General features: G+C 41.1%; 1 protein-coding gene across 1 annotated transcript in view; it reads left to right on the forward strand.

Moving 5' to 3' along the window:
- fyb1b (FYN binding protein 1 b) overlaps positions 1-13,081 on the forward strand; it is a 71,229-nt gene that overhangs the window by 14,819 nt on the left and 43,329 nt on the right. Inside the window, 1 exon segment of the mRNA XM_072914180.1 lies at positions 117-921. Within this exon segment, the coding sequence (XP_072770281.1) occupies positions 117-921 (805 nt within the window).

The following is a 13,081-nucleotide window of genomic DNA, read 5'->3' on the forward strand; positions in this document are numbered from 1 at the left end:
CACACACACACACACACACACACACACACACACACACACACACTGGCTCACTAGCATTAAAGCTACAGACACATTAGAAATGAAGAAGTCTGAAGTTCTGCCATTCTCGGTTGCAGGAGAACAAGGCGGACATCAAATCCATCATGGCTCGCTTCCAAGCGGGCGCCATGGACGAGAGCGCTCCGTCACCGCCGGGACGACCCAAGGCGCCCCTCAACCTCACCCTCTCCAGCGGCCCCGCCCCCCTGCCCAAGAAACCCGTCTTGGAGAGCCTCTCGGGCGGCGGCACACCTCCCAAACCGTCTCACCTCAGAAACCCGGCGCTTGGACCCAACAAAACCAAAGTCCTGGCAAACAGGTTTGACCGCGGCCAGGATGGGACCGGTAAAGTCCTCGATCGAGGACCCGGGAAGACTCCCGAAGCTTCAAGTCCGACGCCAAAGCGAGCCCTCAAGCCGACCATCTCCATCCCCAAACCCACATTCCCTAAACCTCCTCCGGCCGCCAGCAAGCCCAGCGGCGGCTCGTCCCTGGCCCCGGCGCCGACCCCGGCCCCGGACCCGGACCCCGCCACGCCGCCCAGAATGCCCACTTTGCACCAGAGACCCGGCAGCAGCTTGGTGAGACTCTGGCATCAGAGTGAGGCCAACGCGGACCACGCCCCACAGGGGGTCCTCCAAGACAGTCAGGTGGTCCCTCCTCCCAGGCCTCCAACCAGCAAGAAGCCCAGCTTGAAGAAACCCGCCTCGCAGCATTCTCACAACCACGACGCTAACAATCTCGTTAATGGCGGCGCTAACGGCGACACCGCCTCGGGACCCAAACGCAACCCGCTCCCAAACAGTCTGACTCTGGGTCCTGCTCCGGCTAAGCCTGCCAGACCCCCTAAGGTGGACCTGGAGGACTTCAGAAGATCTGCTGGTAAGATGGGCATACTCACAACAAAAAGGTCTGTTCCAGGGTCAATCTGGTGCCCTCAGGGGTAGCTAATGTTGCTAATGTTAGCATGCTAGCTTTTTTACTAGTTTTGCAGCATCAAATATTTTGCTACTTGACGAATGTTACCTGCTAGCATGCTAATGCTTAGCTTAGCTTAACTTAGCTTAGCACGCTAGCATTTCAAACAAATAGGTAGACAACTCAGAGTTAGATATTTTGGCACTTGTCACAATTTTTTAAGCATGCTAACATCATTACGCTGGCTTTTAATGTGTAATTTTGCAGGTATAAACCTTAGCCTCATATATTTTGTTACTTGACAAATGGTACCTGTTAGCATGATAACGTTTAGCTTTTTTTTTTTTTTAGCTAATTTTGCAGGTATACACCTCAGCATCAAATATTTTGCTACTTGACGAATGATACCTATTAGCATGCTAACGTTTAGCTTTTTTTTTAGCTCATTTTGCAGGTGTACACCTCAGGATCAAATATTTTGCTACTTAATGAATGATACCTGTTAGCATGCTAACATTTAGCTTTTTTTTAACCTTATACTTGTTGCATGCTAATTTTAGCCTGCTAGTTTTTTGCTAGCTTTGCAGGTGTACACCTCAGCATCAAATATTTTGCTACTTGATGAATGACACCTATTAGCATGCTAACGTTTAGGTTTTTTTTAGCTAATTTTGCAGGTATACACCTCAGTCATACTTTGGTACTTGTTGCATGCTAATGTTAGCATGCTAGCTTTTTTTGTTAGTTTTGCAGGTATACACCTCAGCTTCAAATATTTGCTACTTGATGAATGATACCTGTTAGCATGCTAACGTTTAGCTTAGCTTAGCTTAGCACGCTAGCATTTCAAACAAATAGGTGCACAACTCAGAGTTAGATATTTTGACACATTTTTATTAGCATGCTAACATCATCATGCTGGCTTTTAATGTGTAATTTTGCAGGCATACACCTTTGCGTCATATATTTTGTTACTTGACAAATGATACCTGTTAGCATGCTAACATTTAGCGTATTCCTTTTTTTAGCTCATTTTGCAGGTGTACACCTCAGCATCAAATATTTGCTACTTGATGAATGATACCTGTTAGCATGCTAACGTTTAGCTTTTTTTTTTAGCTAATTTTGCAGGTGTACACCTCAGGATCAAATATTTTGCTACTTGATGAATGATACCTGTTAGCATGCTAACATTTAGCTTTTTTTTTAACCTGATACTTGTTGCATGCTAATTTTAGCATGCTAGTTTTTTGCTAGCTTTGCAGGTGTACACCTCAGCATCAAATATTTTGCTACTTGATGAATGACACCTATTAGCATGCTAACGTTTAGCTTTTTTAAAAGCTAATTTTGTGGGTATACACCTCAGTCATACTTTGGTACTTGTTGCATGCTAATGTTAGCATGCTAGCTTTTTTTCTAGTTTTGCAGGTATACACCTCAGCTTCAAATATTTGCTACTTGATGAATGATACCTGTTAGCATGCTAACGTTTAGCTTAGCTTAGCTTAGCACGCTAGCATTCCAAACAAATAGGTGCACAACTCAGAGTTAGATATTTTGACACATTTTTATTAGCATGCTAACATCATCATGCTGGCTTTTAATGTGTAATTTTGCAGGTATACACCTTAGCCCCATATATTTTCTTACTTGACAAATGATACCTGTTGGCATGCTAACATTTAGCTTCTTCTTTTTTTTTAGCTAATTTTGCAGGTGTACACCTCAGCATCAAATATTTTGCTACTTTATTGCTACTTGACGAATGATACCTATTAGCATGCTAACGTTTAGCTTTTTTTTAGCTAATTTTGCAGGTGTACACCTCAGGATCAAATATTTTGCTACTTGATGAATGATACCTGTTAGCATGCTAACATTTAGCTTTTTTTTAACCTGGTACTTGTTGCATGCTAATTTTAGCATGCTAGTTTTTTGCTAGCTTTGCAGGTGTACACCTCAGCATCAAATATTTTGCTACTTGATGAATGACACCTATTAGCATGCTAACGTTTAGCTTTTTTAAAAGCTAATTTTGTGGGTATACACCTCAGTCATACTTTGGTACTTGTTGCATGCTAATGTTAGCATGCTAGCTTTTTTTCTAGTTTTGCAGGTATACACCTCAGCTTCAAATATTTGCTACTTGATGAATGATACCTGTTAGCATGCTAACGTTTAGCTTAGCTTAGCTTAGCACGCTAGCATTCCAAAAAAATAGGTGCACAACTCAGAGTTAGATATTTTGACACATTTTTATTAGCATGCTAACATCATCATGCTGGCTTTTAATGTGTAATTTTGCAGGCATACACCTTTGCGTCATATATTTTGTTACTTGACAAATGATACCTGTTAGCATGCTGACATTTTTTTTATTTAATTTTTGGGCTAATTTTGCTGATACACACCTCAGTCATACTTTGTGGGCCGATACGTGTTTGTTTTAGCCGGTATCGGCCCAATATCGGGACACCCTTGGATATGATGTCGCTTGTTATTTACAGGTGTAAAAAGAAGTGAACTTTTTTTTTAAAGTCCACTTACTTGATGTACATTTTGACGTAACGACCCTTGTTTAGGGCAAAGTTCTCTTGTTGAAAGAAGACGAAAATCTACAGAAAAAAAAACAAAAAAAGGCCAAAGAAAAGGCCAAAGGTAGTCCTTTGATCCTGTTCAAAATAAAATTGTGCCATTTTTAATATTTGTTGTTTACAAAACACACTACAACCAATGTAATGTAGGTCAGAATCTGATCAGCACTGAAATAGATTTCAAGAAAAATCAGACCCCAAAAAAGTTTTAATACAGGTAAAAGCCAGTAAATTAGAATATTTTGAAAAACTTGATTTATTTCAGTAATTGCATTCAAAAGGTGTAACTTGTACATTATATTTATTCATTGCACACAGACTGATGCATTCAAATGTTTATTTCATTTAATTTTGATGATTTGAAGTGGCAACAAATGAAAATCCAAAATTCCGTGTGTCACAAAATTAGAATATTACTTAAGGCTAATACAAAAAAGGGATTTTTAGAAATGTTGGCCAACTGAAAAGTATGAAAATGAAAAATATGAGCATGTACAATACTCAATACTTGGTTGGAGCTCCTTTTGCCTCAATTACTGCGTTAATGCGGCGTGGCATGGAGTCCATGAGTTTCTGGCACTGCTCAGGTGTTATGAGAGCCCAGGTTGCTCTGATAGTGGCCTTCAACTCTTCTGCGTTTTTGGGTCTGGCATTCTGCATCTTCCTTTTCACAATACCCCACAGATTTTCTATGGGGCTAAGGTCAGGGGAGTTGGCGGGCCAATTTAGAACAGAAATACCATGGTCCGTAAACCAGGCACGGGTAGATTTTGCGCTGTGTGCAGGCGCCAAGTCCTGTTGGAACTTGAAATCTCCATCTCCATAGAGCAGGTCAGCAGCAGGAAGCATGAAGTGCTCTAAAACTTGCTGCTAGACGGCTGCGTTGACCCTGGATCTCAGGAAACAGAGTGGACCGACACCAGCAGATGGTTTGGGTTGGTTTGGTTTGCATTTCCTTTGGAAATCGAGGTCCCAGAGTCTGGAGGAAGACAGGAGAGGCACAGGATCCACGTTGCCTGAAGTCTAGTGTAAAGTTTCCACCATCAGTGATGGTTTGGGGTGCCATGTCATCTGCTGGTGTCGGTCCACTCTGTTTCCTGAGATCCAGGGTCAACGCAGCCGTCTACCAGCAAGTTTTAGAGCACTTCATGCTTCCTGCTGCTGACCTGCTCTATGGAGATGGAGATTTCAAGTTCCAACAGGACTTGGCGCCTGCACACAGCGCAAAATCTACCCGTGCCTGGTTTACGGACCATGGTATTTCTGTTCTAAATTGGCCCGCCAACTCCCCTGACCTTAGCCCCATAGAAAATCTGTGGGGTATTGTGAAAAGGAAGATGCAGAATGCCAGACCCAAAAACGCAGAAGAGTTGAAGGCCACTATCAGAGCAACCTGGGCTCTCATAACACCTGAGCAGTGCCAGAAACTCATCGACTCCATGCCACGCCGCATTAACGCAGTAATTGAGGCAAAAGGAGCTCCAACCAAGTATTGAGTATTGTACATGCTCATATTTGGCATTTTCATACTTTTCAGTTGGCCAACATTTCTAAAAATCCCTTTTTTGTATTAGCCTTAAGTAATATTCTAATTTTGTGACACACGGAATTTTGGATTTTCATTTGTTGCCACTTCAAATCATCAAAATTAAATGAAATAAACATTTGAATGCATCAGTCTGTGTGCAATGAATAAATATAATGTACAAGTTACACCTTTTGAATGCAATTACTGAAATAAATCACGTTTTTCAAAATATTCTAATTTACTGGCTTTTACCTGTATGTTCTTGCATTTAAAATGACAACTTTTACACACAACAAACTATTTTTTTTGTCTTTTCAATGTGAGACAAATTGTGTTTATTGTCCACATGAAGAACTTTGGACACAGCTGTATACATTACGCAGAAGTCACGGACAAATGAAAGTTAATGATTTATGAAATAAACTAATAAACTTATCTCGGACTGCAGTGAGTGAGTGGGAGAAGTGCGCCTCCGTGCAGTACCGCCTCCGCCCTGCTGGCGGCAGCAGTCACGTGTCTTCCTCACAATGACGCAGCGGAAAGAAGAAGACTCGCATTCAAACCAAATATGGCGCCTCTACTCTAAAAAAGAAAAGTGGAAGCACTCACTGAAACATTGTTTTGATTTTATTTTGCGTCTGGACTGCAAAATATGAGTTTAGTGAAGTCGGGAAACGGGGGAAGCTGATGTGTTTAGTTTGTCAGGGAGTGGACGTGTTTCGAAGGAATGTAACCCGCGGAAACATCGCAACATGGACGAAGTTCTCCCTGATCGCTGACTGGTGGGTGCGGTTCTACAGTTTTTATTCATAATAAACGTACATTTATACTAGTTTAATTATGACAAATCTCAGAAAATTACACTTAAGTCTCATACTTAGTCCCGCTGCCCCTTTTCTTATTGAACAATTGTACATACAAACAACATTATTGTACATAGAAATCAAGGCACTTTCAATACATCTCAACAATTTTAAACATCCACCAGGTTGAGAAATTATCGCCTTTAGCAAAACATGCCACGGAAAGAAAAGTAAAAGACAATAAAAAATAGATTATTTAAAAAATAATAATCCATCCATCAATTTTCTACCGCTTGTCCCTTTCGGGGTCATGGAGGGTGCTGGGTAGCAGAGGTGGGACCAAGTCATTGTTTTGCAAGTCACAAGTAAGTCTCAAGTCTTTGCCCTCAAGTCCGAGTCAAGTCCCGAGTCAAGACAGGCAAGCCCCGAGTCAAGTCCAAAGTCAAGACTGGAAAGTCTCAAGTCAAGTCCTAAGTCCTGCATTTTGAGTTTCGAGTCCTTTCAAGTCCTTTTAACCACAGACTAATATATTAACACAGATTGTGTATGCTTTTCAAACGCTGTATTTATTTATTAAAACAAGTGCATTTTAAATTGCAGGAAAGACATTGCACTTTATAATAGCACTATTAACCAGTCATTTTAAACATTAACTCATTCCTTTACAGAACAAACACATTGAAAAATAAAGTGCAAATGTACTTATTTGTACAAAAGTGTTAACATTGAAAAAACATGACATATACGTGAACATAACAAAAAAGTTGTACTTTTTATATGTCAGGGCCCTATGCTGCATTGCATTTGCAAAAGACCAAATTAGCCTAGAGTCTGTCAGTCATTTGTGCACGATGGGGGCGTAGTATGATGCCACCATGGCTGAAAACTCGCTCCACTGGAGCACTGGAGGCAGGCACTGCCAAGACTCTCATGGCCACTCGGAACAGTGAAGGAAGAGTCTTCATGTTCAATGCCCAGAACAAAAGGGGGAGAGAGTTGTTTTGGGTTGGTGCACTACTTGTAAGTGTATCTTGTGTTTTTTATGTTGATTTAATTAAAAAAAAAAAAAAAAAAATTTCTTGTGCGGCCCGATACCAATCGATCCGCGGCCCGGTGGTTGGGGACCACTGAGGTAAACAACCAACAGTATGTCAGAAAGCTAGCTAAAACGGTACACATATTCATTATATAGTATACATTTTAACTGACCTTTATTTGACTATTTTTGTCTTTTTTTAGGTGTCTAAAATACGCGGTGCTGCTGACCGCCGTCTAACGTTACGTGTGATATATTGACTAACGTAACCCTGCTTAAAAAAATCACTGAACAAATAGTATGAATAAGGTAGTGAACTGCAACAGATTCCCGTGTTTGCAATAACGTTATAACGTTAGCAGTGAGTTTACAGCCTCACTGATTTAACTACACAGCAAATAAAAGTCACGTTACTTAGCCAATAAACGTTATCTTACATTCAAAACTTACCGTTCTTTGTGCAACTTCAGATGCCGGACGAAGTTGGAAGTTGTTGCCTCTCCATCAGTCATTTTCGAACCGCATGTGTTGCATACTGCAAACCGTTTTGTGTTGACCACCTCGTAATTTTTATACCCAAACAAAATTATTTTAGGCATCATTTTTTGTTCACTGGCGTGTGGTTTGGACATGTCTTCTTCGTTGGTTGTCCTGCAATTTGATTGGATGAATGCTGTGTGATGAAAACAAAGTAGATGTAATTTGATTGGCTGTTGTACTGAGAGCACACCAGCTGACACACGCAACGCTGATAGACAAGTACACAATGAAAAATACGGAGCGCTCCCGAATAACTTTTTCATCTTTGGGTTTTGGGGAAAGTAGCAAGTCATGTCAAGTCATGTCAATTCAAAAGGCTCAAGTCCAAGTGAAGTCACAAGTCATTGATGTTAAAGTCTAAGTCGAGTTGCAAGTCTTTTTACATTTTGTCAAGTCGAGTCTAAAGTCATCAAATTCATGACTCGAGTCTGACTCGAGTCCAAGTCATGTGACTCGAGTCCACACCTCTGCTGGGTAGTGATGGGTTGATGAGGCGTCATGAAGCGTTTCGACACATTGCAAAACTGTATTGATACTGTGTCGATACTGTGTCACTAAATACTGACATCTGCTGGACATTAAAAATCCCTACAGGCAACCTATGGACCGACTCAACTGACACTGATTTGATGCCCTAGTACAGGGGTCACCAACCTTTTTGAAACCAAAAACTACTTCTTGGGTACTGATTAATGCGAAGGGCTACCAGTTTGATACACACTTAAATAAATAAATATATTGTCATTTGTAAGTTACACGTAAGTGTGATTTAAACAAGAATAGCTAAATAAATACATTTATATATATAAAAAAATGGGTATTTCTGTCTGTCATTCCGTCGTACATTTTTTTTTCCTTTTAAGGAAGGTTTTTTGTAGAGAATAAATGATGAAAAAAACACTTAATAGAACGGTTTAAAAGAGGAGAAAACACGAAAAAATTTAAAATAAAATATTGAAACATGGTTTATCTTCAATTTCGACTCTTTATACCGTATTTTCCGCACTATTAGCCGCACCTAAAAACCACAAATTTACTCAAAAGCTGACAGTGCGGCTTATAACCCGGTGCGCTTTATATATGGATTAATATTAAGATTCATTTTCATAAAGTTTCGGTCTCGCAACTACGGTAAACAGCCGCCATCTTTTTTCCCCGTAGAAGAGGAAGTGCTTCTTCTTCTACGCAAGCAACCGCCAAGGTAAGCACCCGCCCCCATAGAACAGGAAGCGCTTCTTCTTCTACTGTAAGCAACCACCCGCCCGCGTAGAAGGAGAAGAAGCGCGCGGATATTACGTTTCATTTCCTTTGTGTGTTTACATCTGTAAAGACCACAAAATGGCTCCTACTAAGCGACAGGTTTCCGGTTCATGAAAAGACGCAATCTCTCCATCCGCACACGGACTACTATTTCACAGCAACTGCCTAAAGACTTTCAAGAAAAGCTGGCTACTTTCCGTGCATATTGTAAAAACAAGATAGCTGAAAAAAAGATCCGGCCAGAGAACATTATCAACATGGACGAGGTTCCACTGACTTTTGATATTCCTGTGAACCGCACTGTGGATACAACGGGAGCACGTACGGTGAATATTCGCACCACAGGGAATGAGAAGTCATCCTTCACCGTGGTTCTAGCTTGCCATGCTAATGGCCAGAAACTTCCACCCATGGTGATATTCAAAAGGAAGACCTTGCCAAAAGAGACCTTTCCAGCCGGCGTCATCATAAAAGCTAACTCGAAGGGATGGATGGATGAAGAAAAGATGAGCGAGTGGTTAAGGTAAGTTTACGCGAAGAGGCCGGGTGGCTTTTTTCACGCAGCTCCGTCCATGTTGATATACGACTCCATGCGCGCCCACATCACGCTGGTTTTTAATATATTATTAAAGTTTGACTGACCTATCTGACTGTTTTTTTGACATTCCTTTAGCGCAGTTAGATGCGGCTTATAACACGGGGCGGCTTATAGGTGGACAAAGTTTTGAAATATGCCGTTCATTGAAGGCGCGGCTTATAACCCAGGGCGCCTTATGGTGCGGAAAATACGGTAATTCAAAATTCAACCGACAAAAAGAAAAGAAAAACTAGCTTATTTGGATCTTTTTGAAAAAATAAAAAAAATAATTTATGGAACATCCTTAGTCATTTTTCCTGATTAAGATACATTTTAGAATTTTGATGACATGTTTTAAATTGGTTAAAATCCAATCTGCACTTTGTTAGAATATTTAACAAATTGGACCAAGCTATATTTCTAACAAAGACAAATCAGTATTTCTTCTAGATTTTCCAGAACAAAAATTTTAAAAGAAATTCAAAATACTTTGAAATAAGATTGAAATTTGATTCTACAGATTTTCTAGATTTGCCAGAATAATTTTTTTGAATTTTAATCATAGTAAGTTTGAAGAAATATTTCACAAATATTCTTCGTCGAAAAAACAGAAGCTAAAATATGTATTATTCTTTACAATAAAAATAAAAAATAAAAAATACTTGAACATTGATTTAAATTGTCAGGAAAGAAGAGGAAGAAATTTAAAAGGTAAAAAGATAATTTGTTTAAAAATCCTAAAATCATTGTATTTTTTCTCTAATATTGTATTTCTAAAAGTAATAAGTGAGAGCTAAAGATCCTGGCCAGATGAAGCCATCAGGACCAAATCATCTGCAAAAAGCAGAGACCTAATCCTGCAGCCACCAAACCGGATCCCCTCAACGCCTTGACTGCGCCTAGAAATTCTGTCCATAAAAGTTATGAACAGAATGGGAACCAAGCTCTGACACTGATCATACAGGGAGCGGACCGCCACAATCAGACAGTCCGAAACCCCATACTCTCTGAGCACTCCCCACAGGACTTCCCGAGGGACACGGTCGAATGCCTTCTCCAAGTCCACAAAGCACATGTAGACTGGTTGGGCAAACTCCCATGCACCCTCAAGGACCCTGCCGAGAGTATAGAGCTGGTCCACAGTTCCACGACCAGGACGAAAACCACACTGTTCCTCCTGAATCCGAGGTTCGACTATCCGGCGTAGCCTCCTCTCCAGTACACCTGAATAGACCTTTCCGGGAAGGCTGAGGAGTGTGATCCCACGATAGTTAGAACACACCCTCCGGTTCCCCTTCTTAAAGAGAGGAACCACCACCCCGGTCTGCCAATCCAGAGGTACTGCCCCCGATGTTCACGCGATGCTGCAGAGTCTTGTCAACCAAGACAGCCCTACAGCATCCAGAGCCTTAAGGAACTCCGGGCGGATCTCATCCACCCCCGGGGCCTTGCCACCGAGGAGCGTTTTTCATTAATTTAAAAAAATAATTTTTTTAAAAAGTTTTATTCACGAAATCGCGTAACAATGACAATCGACACTGCTTCCTAGGGCTGGGCGATAAAACAATAACAATATATATCGCGATAGACATGTGATCAATATCAATAGAAAATGGGGTCGATAGAACGTTCGATGATTTCACTGAGTTCTGTTAGAAAAAATAGGAAGAAATGCCGAGCCGGAACCGCACGGCATTCTGGGGGGTGTAGGCAGAGGAAGGGCTTTGGCCTCTCAACCTATCACGGCCGAGCCTCAACCGCAAGGCATTCTGGGAAATGCTAACAGGAAAAAAAAAAGCAACAACGGCGAGCTGACGACGAGGAGCAGGGCCGGCCCGTGGCATAGGCCGTATAGGCAAATGCTAAGGGCGCCGTCCATCAGGGGGCGCCACGCCAGTGCCACAAATGTTGGAGAAAAAAAAAAAAAAAAAAGTTGATACTATTATTTCTAAATACAAAAAAATAATCCCACGTTAATTAAAATGCAAAGTAAAGCCTATTTAATAGAAATATTATTTGTTACAACATTACGCCCCTCCCCCCGCACGGTGCGCCCCCTCCCTTCCCGTATCATGACTCTTTTTGGACGTCACCACATCAAAAAATCAACACAAGATGTCAAAACGGCCAAAACTGTCAGGTGCCCAGGGAAGAAAAAAGAGAAAAGAAGAGAAGGAGAAAAGAGAAAAGACAGAGGTAGCAGGTAGGTAACGTTAGCCTACATGAAATTATTTGTCTGTTACAGAATGTGATAGTAACCTGGCTTTTAGCATTAAGCTAATGTTACATGATTCGGCAATTGCTAATCAATAAATAGCTAGTTCTGTTTTAACGTCGGGTTAATATTGTGGAGGGGGCTAAATTGTTATGGAAAATAATAATGTAACGTTAGGTAATTACAGTACTCCCACCTTACATTCCTCAGGGACATTTGTATTAGATCTTTTAAGCAGGTGTTTTTTGTTTATATTGTTATTGCCTTCTGGTTAGCTAATGTTTGCCCTGCAGGTAATAGTCACTTTTCCACCCCTTTATATATTAGGTATAGTTGTAAGTAAAAAAAAAAGGTCAAAGACAAAGCTATTCAGTTTCTTCTGAGTATATACACTTCAATGCCGATGTGGGGGGGCGCCACCTAAAATTTTGCCTAGGGCGCCAGATTGGTTATGGCCGGGCCTGACGAGGAGTGAAACAAAACGGGAATATGAGTGCGGCGGCACGAGAGGAAATTGTAAATAAAAAAGGAAACGTCACGTCACCAGTTTGGCAGTATTTTGGATTTTTTAAGTCCGATACGAATCAGAGTAATACTGTCTGCAAACTTTGCAAGGTCGTCGTCCCGACCAAGTCTGGGGACACGACAAACGTATTTTACCACCTGAGCCGCTCTCACCCGCTGGAGTACAGCAGTAACAAACAACCACAAGCATCTACATCAGCCGGTGCAAGTGGAACAGCACCGAAGCGGCAACGGTTTGTCATATGGCAGCAGTGCCATATGACAAAAATTCAAAACGTTATAAAGAAATAACGGATGCAGTGGTGGATCAATTAGCGAAGGACATGCTACCTACTTATATTTAAAATAAAAGTATTTAAATTCAGCCTTTTTTCTCCTGGTCTTTGTTTAGAATAGTTGTTTTTTTTAATCAATAATTATCGATATCGACTGATATGAAACACTTATATCGTGATACATTTTTTAGTCATATCGCCCAGCCCTACCAGTGCTTCCCGTAACTTCCTATCGAGCCATTCCGAATGCCATGCGCGAGGCTATTTATAGCACCGCTGCCAAGCACGAGGCACCAGTTGCCATTGTTTCCAAACGAGCGAACGATCATGGAATCAGCCGGAGAAAAATCGCAAACGAGTCTTAAACCGAAAAGAAAACTGCAGTCATTCCGTGAAGAATATTCAAAAGCCCATCCGGGAATAATTATCCGTTCCAAAAAGGGTGAAAACTACGCCAATTGCACCTTGTGCAGACAAGATTTTTCGATCGGACACGGAGGAATTAGCCATGTAAAAGACCACGTTGGGACAAAAAAACACAAGTCTAATGCCGTTGCTAGCGATACAAGTGGAAAACTTTCAACGTTTTTCGTCGCCCAAACAGATTCTTTGGATGTGATAAATGCCGAAGTTTTATTTACGGAGGCAATAATTGAGCATGGACTTCCAATCGCACTGGCTGATCACATGGGACAGTTAAATGTTTGTAATGCAACCTTTAAAAATCATTACGCGGTGATCGCGGTCCCAAAAATAAACTTTTCTTGC

The sequence above is a fragment of the Nerophis lumbriciformis genome, linkage group LG11, assembly GCF_033978685.3.
Source record: "Nerophis lumbriciformis linkage group LG11, RoL_Nlum_v2.1, whole genome shotgun sequence".
Classification (NCBI taxonomy): domain Eukaryota; kingdom Metazoa; phylum Chordata; class Actinopteri; order Syngnathiformes; family Syngnathidae; genus Nerophis; species Nerophis lumbriciformis.